General features: G+C 45.9%; 1 protein-coding gene across 1 annotated transcript in view; it reads right to left on the bottom strand.

Moving 5' to 3' along the window:
• The window catches only part of iqgap3 (IQ motif containing GTPase activating protein 3), a 95805-nt gene that overhangs the window by 47249 nt on the left and 28568 nt on the right, over positions 1 to 19988 (bottom strand). The window contains exons 7-15 of the mRNA XM_048620288.1: positions 18679 to 18766; positions 16708 to 16871; positions 15909 to 16069; positions 14350 to 14474; positions 8232 to 8395; positions 8021 to 8111; positions 7051 to 7218; positions 4536 to 4678; positions 3154 to 3324 (exon numbers count right to left, since the gene is read on the bottom strand). Of these exons, the coding sequence (XP_048476245.1) occupies positions 3154 to 3324; positions 4536 to 4678; positions 7051 to 7218; positions 8021 to 8111; positions 8232 to 8395; positions 14350 to 14474; positions 15909 to 16069; positions 16708 to 16871; positions 18679 to 18766 (1275 nt within the window). The remainder of the gene's footprint in view (positions 1 to 3153; positions 3325 to 4535; positions 4679 to 7050; positions 7219 to 8020; positions 8112 to 8231; positions 8396 to 14349; positions 14475 to 15908; positions 16070 to 16707; positions 16872 to 18678; positions 18767 to 19988) is intronic.

The raw sequence follows: 19988 nt of genomic DNA, 5'->3' as shown, positions 1-19988 counted from the left end.
CTGACCAGCGCCATATAAAGCCTCAGTATACATCTCTGCTTTTATATTCAAGTCCTCTTGAAATAAATGCCAACATTGCATTTGCCTTCCTGACCAATGCCATGCATTCTACACAATCACCTTCATTTTTAAACAAATGTTTCCCCAGGCCTCTGCTCTAGATATCTTGGATTTAATCCTATATCCACATTCCCTCAGCCATTTGAGACAGTTTGAATCCCTGTCTTTTGTCTAATTTTCTTTCCCATCCCTTCAGAGAGACAAAATCCCCACCAAATCATTCCACAGACGCCTCCAACAAAACTGCCCCAACTCTTCATTGTAGAGATGGAGAAAAGTGGGGAGGTTCACTGATGATTACAGTGCCCAGCTCCACTGGTAATTTTTCGCAGTCCATATCTGCATACAGCAAGATCCTGGACAACATTCAGGGTTGGACTGATAAGTGCCAAGAGTCATTTCCATCAGGCAATAACCATGCACAAAGAGTAAAACCACCTCCCATGAGATTTAATAGCATCTCCATTGCCAAACACCCCTTTCTCAATGACCCGAGGGGAGGGGGAGAGATACCATTGACTGGACATCTCAACTGGATCCACCTCCTAAACACTGCAGCTTACTAAAGGTGGTCAGAGGCTGGGACTTCTATATAGAGTGTCTCATCTCCAAACTCCTTACACCACTTGGAAGACGCAAATCAGGAGTGTGATGGCACACTTTCCATTTGCCTGGATGGTCAACTCTAACAAGAGGTTCAACATCATCCAGAATAAGGCATCCCGCTTGATTGCCATTCCATCCACCACCTTAAACATTCACTTCCTATAATCACCAATGCTCTGCAGCAGCCGCATGTACCAGTTGGATGATGCACTGCAGCAACTCTCCTACATTTCTTTGACAGTTTCTTCTAAAATCGTAACTTCTACCAGAGGAATAAAGGCAGCAGATGCATGAGAACTCCACCATACTCACCGAGCCTCTCACAGTGCTGACCTGGGACTATAATCAGCCGTTGCTTCACCGTCCTGAGTCAAAATCCTGAAACTGCCTACCTAACAGCACACGGTAATAACTTCATACACAGACTGCAGTGGATTAAGAAAGAGGTAAACCATGATTTTCAAGGGATAGCAAAGGATGTGCAATAAATGGGGAAAAAGAACAATGCCTTCCTGGATTTGACCAAAGGCGAGCCAGAGAAAGTCACTACGGTCTTCAGAAGATCAATTCCAGATCAAACTAAAAAGAGTTAAATAACCTCTGAGAAGAAAGGGTTCAATTTGGTCACAACTTGTGATACGTATAATGGATTGGTTGTCAAACCTAACACTTGGTGTTGGATTCAAATCCAAGTCTGTCTGTCAAACCACCCCACCATCCTCTTCATAATAGCTTTACCGTTATCTACCTTGGTGTTAGCTGCGGCTTCGTGCATGGTTCACCTTGCCTTGGATACATGGGTTTGAGTGAAACTTCAAGGCGCAATGCCCAGTCCCATGCCTAGACCCCCAACAGCTGTAAGGAAGGAGCAATGCACCATTGAGGGGTGCGTCTGCTTGGAAAAGGCTCATGGACGAACAACAAATTTGGCGCAGTGTTTGTTAAGTGAAAACCGGAGAGGGGCAACATTTGCTACTTGTGTTGACATATTAACTGCAATTGCTGAATCGAAAACAGACATAGGAAATAAGAGCAGGAGTAGGCCATTCAGCCCCTCAACCATGCTTTGCCACTTAACCAGATCTTGGCTGATCTTCTAACTTAATGCTATTTTCCTAGTACTAGCCCATATTCTTTGTTATCTTTACGACAGTTTAGTAGAAATAGGTAAAAAGAGTGATGTTCAAAAGGGAATCAGACTAACTCTCAAAGGGAAAAATGTGGGGAAAAATGTATGGGAATAGGATCAGTTGAATAGCTCTTCCAAAGAACCAGCACAAACAGAATGAACTGAATGGCCTCTTTTTGCCCTGGATCAGTCTATGATTACACCCATGACCTCTACCACTAAGAACAACAAGGGCAGCAGACACTTGTGCATCTCAGCTGCAAGTGCCACTCCAAGTTACTGACAGTCCTTCAAAAGTGTGTCATTAATTGTAAAGTGCTTTGGAGCTTTGTGTGTCTCTCTTCCTTTCTGCCCATCCCGTCCAAATTATCCCCACCTTTTCCAGAAATTACATTCTCAGGAGTGCAGCTCAACTGGTGCTCCATTCATTAAACACATGAGCCCAGACTGAGAGAGCAGACTCCTTAAACACTAGAACGTCACAGCTTAGTCAGATTCCAATCTCCAGGCATAATATTATGTATCGGTGCATAATCACTGCAAGGGTTTGCCCAGGCAAGCCAGGAACACTAAGGCTAACATTACCCTGACAACCCGCTAAGGCCGATAAACAACCATTTCAGTTTCACACGGCTCTCCCAAACCCTATAATGGAATAGCGGTGTTGCATTTATACAATGTTATATGAATCGCACAGAGTGTGCCACTTTGGGGACAGGTTATGGAAGCAAAAAGTGGTTTCCACTTTACACAGAGCAAGACCTGTATCAAGGGTAGGTGATGCTGGTATTGTTGCTAGACAATTAATCCAGAAATCCTGCAAATGCTCTAGGGACCCAGGTTCAAATCCTACCATGGCAGATAGTAGAAACTGAGTTCAGTACAAATCTGGAATTGAAGAGTTTTATGATGACCATGAAGCCATTGCCGAAGTCGGAAAACCCCAATGGGTTAATTGACATCTTTTAAATCGGTGGAGATCGGTTATCCTTATGCACTCTGACCTATATGTGAATCCAGTAGATCCACAGCAATGTGGTTGACTCTTAACTGCCCTCTGGGATGAGGAATGAGTAATAAATGCTAGCCTAGCCATCAACACCCACATCCCACGAATGAACAAACAAAACTCAATTCACGGCAACAAGATGAACATCATTTTTTTTTTGGATAGTGTTAACTAGAGGAAGTCAGCATCAGTCAGGAAATCAAGGGGTGCAGCAGGATGTTTACTATCGTGGAGACAAGGACTGGCAGGGTCAATCAAAGGGTGCACCCCTGATAACCTGACATCGCTACAGTACTGCACTGGACAGTCGGTCTAGATTATACAGGAAGAAAAGTCAGAAGCACTCTACCTGGATCTTTACGATGGCTGGCAGCTGTTTTTGGAGGAAGTGTTTGCGAGCGCAGAGATCCTTCCGAATGAGATAACCCCTCATGTGGGCCTGAAGCCTTGTGATCATGCCCTCGTTAGCCTTCCAGAGTCTCTCTCGATTATAAACGGCTGTCACTCCGGTTACAGTAGCCTATGGTCAGTTGGCAGAAAATAAAGGTATCAATCATCAATGCCTGTAGTGTCTACAACATATCTGACCCACTCCAATTCTCTTGGCGCCACTGCCACAAAGAGCCTAGAAAGTTTTCTATGCCTGTAGGAACAGGAGTAGGCCATTCAGCCCCTTGAGCTTGTTCTACCATTGAATTATATCCTGGCTATGTGTCCCATTTAATCCATGTATCCTTAATCCTTTTTCCAGCAAAATCTATACATCTTCATTTCAACATTTCAAGCTGACATCCCGTAAGCTCCACCGTATTTTCTGAGCAGAGGTAGGAGAGAGAGAATGAGTGTCCCAGTTTTCCACTTTGTGTGAGGAAGTGCCTCCTAACATCATCCCTGAACAAAAACCGAAAGGACCACGCATGCTGTAAATCAGCAACATAAACAGAAGTTGCTGGAAAAGCTCAACAGGTCTGGCAGCATTTGTGAAGAAAAATCAGAGTTAATGCTTCAGATCCGGTGACCCTTCCTCAGAACTCAGTTCTGAGGAAGGGTCACCAGACCTGAAGAATTAACTCTGATTTTCTTCACAGATGCTGCCAGACCTGTTGAGCTTTTCCAGCAACTTCTGTTTATGTTCTTGTGTCATCCCTGAAAAAGCTGGCTCACATTTTGAATTTTAACATTTCACCAAATCCCACCCTATTGTGGACATTTTCCCATGTACCGTTATCTTCTACACTCGAGGCCTCATGGAGCCTCACTTCAGAATGTAATTCCTTCAGCCCCAGGACTGTGCTGGTGAATCTGCAATGCACCCCTCACAAGCCAATATATCCTTCCTGAGAGGAGAACACCAGAACCGAACCCGGTTACTCCTGATCAAATTGAACTCAAGCTCCAAACGTCACTTCCATGCATTTCCATTCCAGCCCCCTCGAAGTAAAGGCAAACATCCCATTGGCTTTTCAGATTACTTCTCATGACCCTGTCCACCAGCTTTCACTGATTTCTGTACTTGGAGTCCTAAATCTCTCAAGTTCCTTTTCCCCCATTTCCAGCTTCTCACCATTTGGAAAGAATTCCAGTCTCGCCTGGGTCAAAGAGGATGGTCCCTCACTTCTGCAAACTGAGCAGTTTGTCCCCAGTGGTTTAAACTCACAATGTCCACTTATACATTCTGTTAGCTCCTCCAGAGCCACTGAGTGTGTCAGGGCAACGATAGGGACACCATACCTGGATCTCTTCCCTGCTGATCTGTGTGGAGCTCTGCACAAATCCCCTGGGTCTCTCCCAGCTGCCCTCGAGGGTCTCCAGGTTGAAGTAGTACACCGAATCGTCCTTCAGCTTGTGCTTCACCCAACAGCTCTGGTTGTCTCCTAAAGAATGGAACAGTAAAAAGCAGCTTGCCTTTCTCATCCAACATTAGTACCTTAGAGTACAGGATGTGGTCATTTGGCTCATCACGCTTAGGCCAGCTCTTTGAAAGAACTCTCAAATTAATCCCACTTCTCCTCAAAGGTGAGATGATAGTCAGGTGGTAATGTCAGTGGACCAGTAATCTAGAGGCTCAGGCTAAGAGTCTGGTTCAAATCAAATCCTAGAGTTCATCATTTGCTTGAACTGAACTGAACCAACTATATAAATACGGTGCCTGTAAGAGCAGGTCAAAAGCTAGGAATCCTGTAGAAAGCAACTCACATCCTGACTCCCCAAAGTCTGTCCATCATCTACAAGGCACAAAGTCAGGAGTGAGATGGAATACTCCCCATTTGCATGGACGGCTGCAGCTCCAACAATACTCAAAAAGATCTCCACCATCCAGGACATAGCAATCAGTTTAAATGGCACCACACCCAAATTCAACATTCACTCTTTCCATCACCAATGTACAGTAGCAGCAGTGTGTACCATCTACAAGATGGACTGTACAAATTCACCAAGGTTCCTTAGACAGCACCTCCCAAACGTGCAATTACTACCTTCTAGAGGACAAGGGCAATAGATACTTGGGAGCATTACCACCTCCAAATCCCATACATCTAGATTTAGAAATATATCAGCCATTCCTTCGGTTCACTGGGTTCAAATCCTGGCACTTCCTCCCGAATGGGACTGTAGGTGCAGCAGTTAAAGTTGGTGGCTCACCACCATCTACTCAAGGTCAATACATACTGGCCCCGGCAACAACAACTACATCCTGAGAATGAATACAATAAAATTTGCACAAGAAACAAAGTTATCACATAAGTATAGCAAGCAATTAGAAAGGCAAAAGGTATTTTGGCCTTTATTGCAAGGGAATGAAGAAGTTTTGCACAAAATTTTGGTGAGACCACACCCGGAGTACGATATACTCACGCTGGAAGCTGTACAGAGAAGGTTCAGGAGTTGGGCCCCTAGTCCAAGGGGCTATTCTATGACATGAGGCTGAATAAATCAAGTTGATACCCTCTGGAGTCTACAGTGTTTAGAGGTGACATCATTGAGACAGACAAGATGCCAAAGGGGACTGACCAGGGTCAACACAGGCTGTGCACCTCCCGCCACCCCTATCCAACTGGGTAATGCTGTGCACACATTGTGGGAGGAGCTGGTCACAATGTCAGGATAAATGGGATGAGGAGAAATTTATTCACTCAGAGGGTGGGTGAATCTTTGGAATTCTCTCTCCCATAGGGCGTGGTTGCTCTGTGGCTGAATATATTCAAGGGTGGGATCGACAGATTTTTGTCCTTGCAGGGGCTCGAGGCATATGGGGAGTGGTCTGGAAAGCAGGCTGATGATGAGCAGCAAGCTCTGTGGGTCATGTGGCCCATTCCTGTTCACATTTCTTTCTTCTTTCGATTCCTACAGTCCTACAAATTGAACCTGGTTTGACTGCTCTTTCAGGTAGCGTGTTCCAGATCACAACAGCATGCAATGTTAAGAACAAATTCTCATCTCAACCCCAGGTTCTTTCACCGAATCTCTTCTATCTGTGCTCCTCTGCTGACCGACCGACCTCCCTGCCAGTGGAAACAGTTTCTCCTGACTGACTCAATTGAAACCCTCTTCAGATCTGAAGCGTCTCTGCTTCAGGGATGACTGGGCATAGTTCTGGTGAATTCCTGCCCTTTCTTCAAGGCTCAGGCACCTTTTCTACAGTTTGGCACTTAGAACTGGACATAATACTCCAGCTGGGGCCTAACCAGAGGACTACAAAAAGTTTGGTGCAATGTCATTGCTTTTATACTCAACTCCATTCTGAATAAAGATGAGAGTTTCTTTGTGCTTCTTTTTATCAATTTGTCTTGTATCCCTTCAAATGTGTGCATAGAACGGCCAAGCCTCTGTTCTGCACCACCCTCGAAAACTGCACCAATATTGAAAAGTACAAGTTCATTTAGAAAGAGATTCGATCTTATATCCCCAGTGACAGGTTACCTCATGTCGCTGCCTGACCCTCTAGGAATGAATTCAGAATCTTATTTAGGAGTCAAGAGAGTTGGTATTGATGCTGTTTTCTGACACTCGGGGCAACATAGCTGGATCTTCATCCCATTTCCACCTAACACCCACACCTGAGTAGAACTTGCTGATTGGAAGCGGGAGCTCCAGTTGTTTTTTCACAAGGAGCAGATTCAGGCTTCCTTAGTCCGTACAGTTCAGCGTCACGTCAAGAGAGAGAAGTGAATACAGCCCTGAGTGTGCAGAGACACATTACTTCTTTAAGTACAATGAGCAGCATGTCTCGGAGGCCATGGCTTACCCATCTCCACTTTAATTTGCATCAACGTGGCCAACTCAGATTGGTAGGTGGAGGCACATTCTGGAACGACACTGCACAGAGCCACACTTGGTGAGCGCAGAACCCTCAGTGTTTGAGATGCAACACCCTCCTTGATTGCCTGATTAATGGCTGCTATCCCTAAAGACACTGAAAACAAAGCAAAGAGAAACCAAAGACACACATAACTATTCATGAAGTGAGCAGTCCCTTGAAACTACAAGTAAACTAATCTGTTTTTCTCTGTCCACCCATCTCCCTCTTTCTTTCCCTCTCTCTGCCTGTCCCAGTCTCTACTGTCCCCCTCCAACCACCAATGCTTCCACAACCCTGCCCCATCACCCTCTTTCTCTCTTCCATCCTACCTATCCCACTCTCTCTCCCTCTCCACGCATGGAGTAGTTCAGCACCATGCGCAAACACATTGATCCATCCATGCCACAGGCTATAACTGCACATTCACAGGGAATGTCACAGTGAAGAAAAACTGGTGTTTGCATTCTGTCTTTTTAAAGTACATGTTGCGAAGTACTTCACAGCCAATGATTGAGGTGCATTCACTGTTGTAACATAGGAAACACAGAGATTTTTCCATGAACAATGTCATAACCACCAGCTAGTCTGTTTCAGCTACTGTGGATAAATATTGGCCCAAATCATACAAATGAGTTCCTCTTCCACAAGGTCCTTCAGGCCTCCAGAAAGGGCAGATAGAGCCTTGGTTTAGTATCTCACCTGAAAGATCGCACCTCTGACAGCGCAGAGGCCTAGATAGAGTCACAGAGTCATGCAGCATGGAAACAGACCCTTCGGTCCAGTCCTTCCCGACCCAGTCAAAAGTTAAACACACAACTCTTTTAGACTCAGAGGTCGCCGAGACACGGCTGTCACAACACACCGACAGGATGCAACACGCCTCCAATGCCACCTGACCCTTAATGGAATGACTCACTTTTCCTTGCAGCCTGCCCATCCTGGTTGGCCTTGTGAATCCCATCCTGAATTTCCTCGATCCAGAGCACCACTGCCTCATCCCGCGTGTCCTGAGGATGGGAAAAAGAAGTTTTTTTTTAAAATGCCAGTCGTAAGATCTCCATAGGCAACCGATCCTTGAGGGTACGGAAACGGGATATCTTTTCTTTTAAAAATGTGGCTCCTTGTACCTTCGCCTTTTGCCGCCTTGCCGCTGCCAGTACATCATGGTAGCGCTTGGCAGCCGGGAAGTCCAAGTCGGCTAGGCCAGCTGATGGCATTAGGAGCGCTGCTATGGTCCTCTCAGGATCGTTCCGGTCCAGAGCTTCATTTATCAAACCAATTGCAACAATTCCTGCAGAAGTCACACACGGAATTTACGCAACCTAAGAAAAGGCAATTCTGGATACAGTGATGTGTTATGAAGTAAACTTGATATTGGAGCTGAAGGTGAAAAATAACCCCTAGGAGCAGTGACCATAATAAGATAGAATTCACCCTGCTGTTTGAGAGGGAGTAGCTGGAATCAGACATAACAGCATTACAAATGAGTAAAGATAGCAACAAAGACTTGAGGGAGGAGTTGGCCAGAGTTGATTAGAAGGGGAGTCTTTTTCTTTTCTTTGATTCATTTGTGGGATGTGCACATCGCTGGCTGGCCAGTATTTCTTGCCCATCCCTAGCTGCCTTTGAGAAGGTGGTGGTGAGCTGCTTTCTTGAACTGCTGCAATCCTCCTGCTGTAGGTTGACCCCAATGCTATTTGGGAGGGAATTCCAGCATTTTGACCCAGCGACACTGAAGGAACGACGATATATTTCCAAGTCAGGATGGTGAGTGACTTGGAGGGGAACTTGAAGGTGGTGGTGTTCCCATATGTCTATGCCCTTGTCCTTCTAGGTGGAAGTAGTTGTGGGGTTGGAAGGAACTATCTGAGGATCTTTGGTGAATTCCCGCAGTGCATCTTGTGGTAGTACACACTGCTGCTACTGAGCGTCGGTGGTGGAGGGAGTGGATTCTCGTGGATATAGTGCCAATCAAGCAGGCTGCTTTGTCCTGGATGGTGTCAAGCTTCTTGTGTGTTGTTGGGTCTGCACTCATCCAGGCAAGTGGGGAGTATTCCATCACACTCCTGACTTGTGCCTTGTAGATGGTGGACAGGCTTTGGGGAGTCAAGAGGCAAGTTACTCGCCGCGGTATTCTTAGCCTCTGACCTGCTCTTGTAGTCAGTGTTTATATAGTGAGTCCAGTTGAGTTTCTGGTCAATGATAACCCCCCAGGATGTTGATAGTGGGGGATTCAGTGATGGTAGCACCATTGAATGTCAAGGGATGGTGGTTAGATTGTCTCTTATTAGTGATGGTCATAGCCTGGCTTTTGTGTGGTGCAAATGTCACTCGCCACTCCAGCCCAAGCCTGGATATTGCCCAGATCTTGTTGCAGTTGGACACGGATTGCTTCAGTATCTGAGGAGTCGTGAATGGTGCTGAACATAGAGAACATCCCCACTTCTGACCTTATGATGGAGGAAAGGTCATTGATGAAGCAGATGAAGATGGTTGGGCCTAAGACACCACCTTGAGAACTCATGCAGAGATGTCCTGGAGCTGAGACGATTGGCCTCCAACAACCATGATCATCTTCCTGTGTCAGGTATGATTCCAACCACCGGAGAGTTTGCCCCCTGATACCCATTGATTCCAGTTTTGCTAGGGTTCCTTAACACCACGCTCAGTCGAATGCAGCCTTGATATCAAGGGTTGTGACTCTCACCTCATCTCTGAAATTCAGCTCGTTTGTCCATGTTTGAACCAAGGCTATAATGAGGTCAGGAGCTGAGTGGCCCTGGCGGAACCCAAACTGGGCATCACTAAGCAGGTTATTTCTGAGCGGGAGCTGCTTGATAGCACTGTTAGTGACACCTTCAATCACTTTACTGATGATCAAGAAGAGACTGATGGGGCAGTAATTGGCTGGGTTGGATTTGTCCTGCTTTTTATGTACAGGACATACTTGGGCAATCTTCCACAGATAACAGTGTTGTAACTGTACTGGAACAGCTTGACTAAGGGAGCGGCAAGTTCTGGAGCACAAGTCTTCAGTACTATTGCCAGAATGTTGTCAGGGCCTATAGACTTTGCAGTATCCAGTGTCTCCAACTGTTTCTTGATATCACGTGGAGTGAATCAAATTGGCTGAGGACTGGTATCTGTAATGCTGGGGACCACAGGAGAAGGCCGAGATGGATTATCCACTCGGCACTTCTGGCTGAAGACTGTTGCAAATGCTTCAGCCTTATCTTTTGCGCTGATGTGCTGGGCTCTTCCATCATTGAGGATGGGGATATTTGTGGAACCTCCTCCTCCAGAGAATTTTTTAATTGTCCACCATCATTCACGACTGGATGTGGCAGGACTGATGAGCTTAGATCGGATCCGCTGGTTGTGGGATCGCTTAGCTCTGTCTATCACTTGCTGCTTTCGCTGTCTGGCGGGCAAGTAGTCCTGTTTGGTGGCTTCACCAGGTTGATACCCCATCTTCAGGTAAACCTGGTGCTGCTCCTGGCATGTATTTCTGCACTCTCCATTTAACCAGGGTGGATCCCCTGGCTTGATGGTAATGATTGAGTGAGCGGTATGCCAGGCCATAAGGTTACAGATTTTGCTGGAGTACAATTCTGCTGCTGTCGATGGCCCACAGTGCCTCATGGATGCCCAGTCTTGAATTGCTAGATCTGTGTGAAGTCTGTCCCATTTAGGTTGGTGATAGGGCCACACAACACGAAGGAAATTATTCTCAAAGTGAAGGCGGGACTTCGTCTCCACAAAGGACTGCGCAGCAGTCACTCTTATCGATACTATCATGGATAGATGCAACTGCAGCTGGCAGATTGGTAAGGATGAGATCAAGTATGTTTTTCCCTCACCACCTGCGCAGACCCAGTCTAGAAGCTATGTCCTTTGGGACCTGACCAGCTCGATCAGTATTACTGCTGCCGAGCCACTCTGGGTGGTGGACATTGAAATCCCCTACCCAGAGTACATTCTGTGCCCTTGCCAGCCTCAGTGCTTCCTCTAAGTGTTGTTCAACATGGAGGAGTACTGATTCATTAGCTAACAGTGAAGACAGTGAAGCAGCAATGGCAGGAGTCACGGGGGGTAATTCAAGAGGCATGGTAGAGATTCATCCCAAGGACGTTAAAAAAAACACACTAAGGAGACGACGTGGCAATCATGGCTGACAAGGGAAGTCAGGGACAGCATAAAAGCAAAAGAAAATGTATACAATATGGAGAATATTAGTGGGAAGCCAGAGGATCGGAAAGCCTTTAAAAACCAGCTGATGACAACTGAAAAAAAGCAATGAGGGGGGAGAAGTTGAAAAATGAGGATACCCAGCTAGTAATATCAAAGAAAATTGGAAGAGTTTTTTTTAAGATATATAAAAAGGTAAGAGAGTGGACATTGGACCACTGGAAAATGAGGCTGGAGAAGTATTAATAGGGAACAAAGAAACAGCAGAGGAAATGAATAGGTACTTTGCACCAGTCTTCACTGTGGAAGACACCAGTAGCACATCTTCAAGAGAGTCAGGGGCAGAGGTAAGTGTAGTGGCTATCGTCAAGGAGAAGGTGCTAGAGAAGCTGAAAAGGTCTGATGGTGGATAATCACACAGAAGATGATAGCGAAGGAGGTTGTGGAGGCACTGGTGGTGATCTTTCAGGAATCACTGGAGTCAGGGAGGGTCCCAGAGGGCTGGAAAATGGCAAATGTACCATTCCTGTTTAAGAAGGGAGGGAAGCAGAACACAGGGCCAGTTAGCCTGAACTCCATCTTTGATAAGATTTTAGAGTTCATTATTAAGGATTAGATTGTAGAGTACTTGAAAGTGCATTGTAAAATACAGCAGAGTCAGCAAGGCTTCATCAAGGGGCAGTCATGCCTGTCAATTTGTTAGAATTCTTTGAATGAGGAAATGAGCAAGTTAGACAAAGGAGATCCAATGGACTGATCTATTTGGATTTCCTTAAGCCCTTTGACAAGGTGCCGCACAGGAGGCTGCTCAATAAGAGCCCATGGTGTTAGGGGCAAGGTACTGGCTGGGATAGCGGTTTGGCTGACTTGCAGAAGGCAGAGAGTGGGGATAAAGGGGTCTTTTTTCAGGATGGCAGCTAGTGACTACTGGAATAAGCAGGGATCAGTGTTGGGTTCACAACCAATCATGTTACGCTCTAACAATCGGGTTGAAGGAACTGAGGACATTGTTGCTAAGTTTGCAGATGACACAAAAGATTGGAGGGCGGGACAGCAGGGAATGTTGAGGAAGCTGGAAGGCTGCAGAATAACTTGGAGAGACTAGGAGAGTGAACAAAGAAGTGACAGATGGAATACAATGTGGTAAAGTGTGAGGTTATGCACTTTGGTAGAAAGAGTAGAGATGAACTACTTTCTAAACGGCGTAAGGTTTTGGAAATTGAAGCATAAACAGACTTGGGAGTGCTAGTTCAGGATTCCCAAGGTTAACATGCGCAGGTTCAGTTGGCAGTTAGGAAGGCAAATGCAAAGTTAGCATTCATTTCAAGAGGGCTAGAAAACAAGAGCATGCAAGTACTGCTGAGGTTAATAATAGTGCTGGTCAGATGCATTTGGAATATAGTGAGCAGTTTTACACCTCATATCTAAGGAAAGATATGCTGGGATTGGAGGGGTTCCAGAGGAGATTTACAAGGATGGTCCTGGGGATGAAGGGCTTGTCATATAAGGTTAAGGACTCTGAGTCTGTACTGAATAGAGTTTAGAAGGATGAAGGGCCATCTGATTGAACTTACAGAATATGGAGAGGCCTAAGTAGAGTGGATGTGGAGAAGATATCTCTCCTTCTAGTGGAAGCAACGACCCAAGGGTACAGCCTCAGAGTGAAGGGACGACCCATTAGAACTGAGATGAGGAGGAACTTCTTCAGCCAGAGTGATGAATCTGTGAAACTCACTGTCGCAGAAGGCTATGGAGGCATAGTCAATGAGTATATTTAAAACAGAGATAAATAGGTCTTGATTAGTAAGGAGATCAAGGGTTACAGGGAGAAGGCAGGAAAGTGGGGTTGAGAAATTTATCAGCCTTGACTGAACAGTGGCGCAGACTCAATTGGCCAAATAGTCTATTTATGCTCCTATATCTAATGTATTGTGCAAGGCCTTTCAAACAACCAAATTTCAGTTTTGAAGAGATATCACATTGGAGTTGAAACATTAACTGTTTCTCTCTTGACAGACACTTCCACATCTGCTGAGGTTCTCCAGTGTTCTGTGCTTTTGTTGCAGATTGCCAGAATTCACAGTGTTTTGCCTTTCAAAGACAATGGGAACAACACACTCTTGATCACAGGAATGTTGAACTCATCTGTTTAAGGCAGTCGCAGATAAACGTGTGAAGGCAGGGCTTCCCAAACTGGGGTTTGCAAGCCCTAAATGAGGTCCTGTGCGGAAGTCGCGTGGTCTTGAGCTCTGAGGCAGCCACGTGAGGTGTGAACAAAGTCAGCTCACATTTGGAAACACCAGTCCAAAGATCTCCTCCGAGACATGTGCAATCCAGACTCTGAATTATATCGGTCATTCCTTCAGCATCACTGGGTCAAAATTCTGCACTCCCGCCCTAACGGCACTCTGGGTGTTCCTACGTCAAGGTTCAAGGCAGCAGCTCAACATCACCTATTCCCTATTAGGAACGGACACCCAGCCACTCCTATATCATGTGAACAAACATAACAGAAAGGGGCATGATTTTAAGAAGAAGCTCGGCAACCTCATGAGGAATAGAGGATATGCTGAATGGAAAGGACGTATTAGTGTTTGGATGTCTCTTTCCAAGACAGTAGTGGAGATTGGGTCATTCAGTGTATTCAGTGTTGACATACTTTTGTCGAAAAAAGGAGTAAAAGATTCTTGGGGGGCTGGTGGCTGCAAACAGAAGAGGGGACACAAGGCCAAAAAACAGATCAGTCACAATCTTACCAAATGGCAGAACAGGCACAATGGCTGAATGGCCTACTCACACTCCTAATACACATGATCTTACAAAGCAAAGGGAAGGGGCTCAGAACGAATGTAGATCCCTTGGACTGCATAATCCATTTTCTGCGTCGTTGCATTACATATATATGAAGAAAACTTTCAGAAGGGGTCCAGGGAAGCACTCAAAGTTAATTCTCTCCTCCGATTCTCCAAGTGCGTTTATCAGAAACAGAACTGTGTCCCACACTGGCAGGTCTTCACTGTGTATAAAGTAATGCACAAAGTGGAAGTCAGCACTCACTGTCATGCTCCTTTTCAACAGCGAAGTTCACATCATGCAAACACATTTGCAGGTCGTTCCAGGACAGCATCGCCACCCCATTTCTTTGACCTTGTTGCTTGAGAATCGTCAGCTCAGCAAAGTACCTGTCAACGAGATGCCATCGAAACATCAAAAATCCAAAACTAGCTTGCATCCAGGGAACCTACTTGGGACACGGACACCCCACAGATAGGTCTATAATGCGTGCTTCCTCCCACCTCCCCTAACACTCATGATATCCAGAACCTGCTGGTCACATATCGTTCCCCATTCATTACCAAATGACTAGTTGAAAGCAGGAAAGCAATGACAAGCCTCAGCATCTCTGGGGAGGATCTATGCTTGAAGCCAAATTCTCACTTTTCATAGCACACTGACCTCTGTCTGAGAGTCAAACTGAGACTGTGATCCAATGGTGAGACACCTACAGTCACTTACCTTGGCGATTAACTACTAAAGGTTGGTAGGTACCCCCATCAAGAAGGGAGAAAACAAGCCAAGGATTTATGTACAATAATGCCCATTGCAAACAACAGCACAGGCCATTCGGTCCCTCTGTTATCCCAATATTTCTGTTTCATTTCAGCCTCCTCCTTGGGGAGGCAATGGTCCCAATGGAATTATCACTGAACTATTAATCCAGAGAGATAGTAGGAACTGCAGATGCCGGAGAATCTGAGGTAACAAGGTGTAGAGCTGGATGAACACAGCAGGCCAAGCAGCATCAGAGGAGCAGGAAAGCTGACGTTTCGGGCCTAGACCCTTCTTCAGAAATATTTCAACTTGGCTCCTTTTAACAGTTTTTAAGTTCTCGTTTTCTTCCAATTCAAGCTTTTTCATTTCTCTTTCTCTCGGGTCTAGGCCCAAAACATCAGCTTTCCTGCTCCTTTGATGCTGCTTGGCCTGCTGTGTTCATCCAGCTCTACACCTTGTTATCTCTATTAATCCAGAGACTCGGGTTCAAATCCTGCCATGGCAGATGGTGGAATTTGAATTCAGTAAATATCTGGAATTAAACATCCAATGATGACCATGATTTCATTGCTGATTGTCAGAAAAACCCATCCGGTTCACTAATGTCCTTTAGGGAAGGAAACTGCCATCCTTATCTGGTCTGGCCTACATGTGACTCCAGACCCACAGCAATGAGATAGGCAACAAATGCTGCCTGGTCAGTGGCGCCATCATCCCGTGAATGAATTAAAAAATACATTCTTCGCACTTCACCATCACCCTATTCTTTCTCCCTTACATGTTTATCCAGCTTCCACCTCCAATGCATCCCTGTTATTTACCTTGACAATCGGAAGCGATGTCCACAGTCTCCCCACTCTCTCAGTAAACACATTCTTCCTGAATTCCCAACTGGATTATTAGGTGGCGATCATATAGTGGAAATGTCTTAGCTGCGCCTACCCTCTGTCTTCTTTTAATGTCAACTATCAAGAGTCCCTCAAGACTTCCCCTGACTACAGAAATGATCTGGCTGTTCAGTCTTTGGATGTACATGCCCTGCAGTGGGTGGGTGCTTGGCTTACCGTTGGGCACAGCAATCCTGTATGTCAGTCAGGCCTGTGGCCGCACTGATCAGGTGCTTCCAGAATGCACCGAAATCACCAGCTTCCAGGGCACGATTGATCAGTGCCACAGCCGAGAGCATCTCCACAGCAATGTACAGCTCCTCTTGGGTCAACTCGCCCTGATCAAAGTAAGCAGAGAATATTAATCACAAAACCATCCTGCAATGGATGCCATTTGTCCTGTTATGCCTGTACCAGCCCTTTCAACAAGCTACCCAATTAACCTCTTCTTTTGCCTCTCCAAAAGGCTTGAAAATGCCTTTCCCTTTTGAAAGTTACTATTTGATCTACTTCAACCACCTTTTCAGGCAGCACGGTCTAGATCGCAGAAATTCACAGAGCGCATATGGAGAATCTGATTGACAGTCATAATTCCTTCACAAAATCTACCCCCCTTAACCTTCTCTGCTCCGAGGAGGACAATCCCAGCTTCTTTAGTCTCTCCCGACATAAAGTGAAGTCCCTCATCACTGGTCGCGTTCTGGCAAGTCTCCCTCCACACCCTCTTGGAGAGTTTTGAGATCCTGCCTTACCCAGGACTGGGCTCTTTTCTCAGAATGAGATCGAACCAGCGATTTGTAAAAGTTTAGTACTTAATATCTTGTTTTTGTACTCCTGAGAAAGTGAGAGCTGGAAGAAGTGAAACATTGAAGAGAAATTTTAGGAACGGGAAGTGGGCGTCGGGCACTCATTAATGTCTCTTCAACCCAGTCCAATGACAATTGGGAAGCGGTGACTGAGGACTGTGGTCACTCACCTGTGGTTTCTGCTGCTGCAGGGCGGTCAGCTCCCTCTGGTAAAGTCCGGCAGCAAAGAGGTAGACATCTGGGAGCTTGGCGTTCGAGTTCATCAGTTCCTTCAGCGTCTCATCAGGGACCCCCTTACGCACGGCTGCGTTAATCCGTGACACAGCCTGCATCACTGCGCACAGACAGGTTATACAGTTCGACAATAAATCAGGGCGGGGAAGGACATGCTGTAAATGGGTCTCAGCCAAGTATAAAGTCAGGGACAGAAATGATAAAGAAACAGTAGAGGGACTTCTATTCTTTGTGACAGCTCCAATCACCGTGGGATGCAAGTTTTTAAGAAAAAACACAAATTTACACGAGACGGAGCCATCCTTAGAATAACACCCAGGTGGCAAACAGCAGGAGGAGGAACCCTGATCTTTACATTGCTCTATCATGCAGGGGGTGCTGAGCCACAGCGCAGTATTCCTGTCCTGGCAGCAGCCAAGTTCACCCTAATCAGCACAGGGCAGGTTACAAAGAAAAACAGATTTCCCTGTCCGTGAGCCAGCTGTTCACACTGGCAAACCGAGCAAGTATTTCTTTTGAATAGAATCCTCTGGTTTCATAACGGGCAAGAAACCCAGAGGTTTCTTTCAAGGAGAACTCACTGGTTTTTTGCACAGTATTGGGAACAGCAGGTGCCAGTACACCGTACATAAACTGCGCTCAATCAGATGAGATGTTAACCTGAAATGCATCCTGGCCCCTCTGGTACAGTAACAGACACAACAGCCAATACTGGAAGAGAAGCAGAGCAGTCCTCCCGATGTCTCATCTCTCAATGCCGCCTAAAGACAGACTATCTAATCATTATTGCATTTCTGATCGTGGGAGCTGGTTATGCCCAAACTGGTTGCAGCATTTCCCATGTTCCAAAAACAACAACACTCCAAAAATATTTAATTTGTCTGTAGAAGTGCACGGAGGTGTCTCAAGAACAGGAAAGGGGCTGAATAAATGCAAGTCTTGTCTTCCTTTGCCAACTTCGCCCAGCACAGTAAGAATCAGGGGAATTGGCCTGCGCTTAAATAGAGGAGTAAATGCAAAAATTGACCCACAGAAACAATACCATGGTGATTGAAACAGAAATCAATGGAACAGCTCCTGAGAAAGTGGGTGGAAGCAGTTAGTATTGACTGAAGTGCAAATTAGATTGATTCCTTTCAGCAAGTAACATTTCAGGATCAAATCTATGTGTCATTTGGGACATGTTGTGTAGTGATTGGAACTGCACTTGGGAAAAACAGGTGAGTTTTTGGTTCCTAAAGCTCTCTACAATGGGAGGGGAATGGTTGGGGGGCGGGGGGTGGAGTTGCGGTGAAGGGGTCCTCTGCGCCTCATTTCAGGGCCTGCTCTACATGAATCAATACAGATCGATTTCGCAGATTGAAATAAACTCTTTGCATTTATGCCCAGCTCAGATCGTCCCAAAGCGCTTCACACTTGATAGTGTTTTCTTTGGAAGTGTCGCCTGCTGCAATGTTGGAAAGGAAGCAACCCAATCTGTGCACAGCAAGATCACATAAATACCATACAATGTCTGATTTTAATGCATTGATTGAGGGTTAAATATTCATTCAGAACAACAGGGAGGATCTGCTTCTTGCCTCCTTCAAGAGAGCCGTTTCAAATTCAGCTGAGGGGCCAGGCAGGGCTGTTGGAGGGGACTCAGTTTAAGGTTTCATCCTAAAAGATGGCACCAACTGGCAGCGCCATACTGCACTGTGAGCACTCTCAGTACCATCCTGGAGCATGACCCTGAACTGATGTGACAAAGCCTCTGCCATGTGACTCGAGTCCAACATTTTGTGACTCAAGAGTAGACTGCATTCTCGACACAGCCACGGCCAACATGGAGGATGACCACATTATTGGTTCACACCACTACCTGGTTGGTCGCAGTTGAAACAGAAACACCAACGGCTCCTACTTACTGCACAGATGTACGTTGGAGTTTTCGTTAGCTGCATCAACAGCTGCCTGGAGCTCCTCCTTCTCTAGCGGCTCCATCATCCCCAGCTCCTGCAAACCCAAACAACAGGGTTAAACGATTAACTCAATTCAGGAGGGAAGACTTGTTTGTTCTGTAAAGCGAATTGCAAAACGAGAGTGAGATAAAGCAGCAAAAGATGGCCGGAAATCAATTTGCAGCCAGCTAGGATTTTAACAGAGTTGATTCCCTACTGCTCAAGTAGCTGAATTGAATGGATTCTGGTTCCTTCCAGATGAATCACACTGACACACCACACACTGTACTGAACACAGGGGACATTTCACACTGAAATTGCAGCTACAGTGCAGAAGGAGGTCATTCAGCCCATTGTTTGAAAGAGTTAATCAGTTCTCTAATTAGTTCTCCTCCCAGACCCTTCTCTTTCCCTCTCTCGGCTCCGCAAACCTTTCCCCTTTGGGTATTTCTGCGATTCCCTCCTTTGAAATTTCCTGTTGAATCTGCTTCCATTGTCCTTTCAGGCAGCGGACTCCAGACCACAACAACTCGCCATATTGAATACAAGCTCTCATCTCCACCCTCCCTCTAGTGCTTTTGCCAATTCTCTTCAATCTGTGACACTCTGGTACCTGACCAGCCTGCCAATGGGAACAGTCTCCCTCATTTACTCGATCGAAGTCCCTTCGAAGCTTTGAACTTCTCAGTTAAACTTTCCCTTAGCCATTTCCTTCGCATAACTGAAGCCACTATCCCATTCCTGTTCCGGTAAATCTCGTTTTCTATACTTTGCTTCTCGCTATCTTCACTTGCAAAAGCCATCATTCCGCCACACTTCCTTCTTACAAAAACAAATGGAGAAGTTGGGACTATCTGGAGAAGAGAAGACCATGAGGAGATCAGATCAATGAGTTCAAAATCACAAGGACAAAGTGGGTGGGGAAGACCTTTCAAATCGAGCACGTTTGAAATAATTGGTCAAAGGAGCTAAAAAAATGATATGTGGAGAAACTTGTTCACATAGCGAGTGGTTAGGGGCTGGATTGCACTGCTTTGGAGTATGAGGGTGTGAAACGGGGATGAGGGAAGGGAGTGGGTGAAGGGGAGAGGGGAAGGGCAAGAGGAGGCATGGGAAGGAGAGAACAGAGGGGGAAGGGGAGAACAGAGGGGCTGAAGGGTGGAGGGAAGGTAGGGGAATGGAGGGGAGGAAGAGAGAGAACGATAGAGAAGGAAGGTAGAGAACGTGAGGGAAGGAAGAGAGAGAGAGAGAGAGAGAGAGAGAGAGAGAGAGAGAGA

The sequence above is a fragment of the Rhincodon typus genome, chromosome 46 (genome assembly GCF_021869965.1).
Source record: "Rhincodon typus isolate 14 chromosome 46, sRhiTyp1.1, whole genome shotgun sequence".
In the NCBI taxonomy this organism is placed as follows: Eukaryota; Metazoa; Chordata; class Chondrichthyes; order Orectolobiformes; family Rhincodontidae; genus Rhincodon; species Rhincodon typus.
Note: the sequence above shows the minus strand (reverse complement) of the source record. Positions and strands in the feature narration are given on the sequence as shown.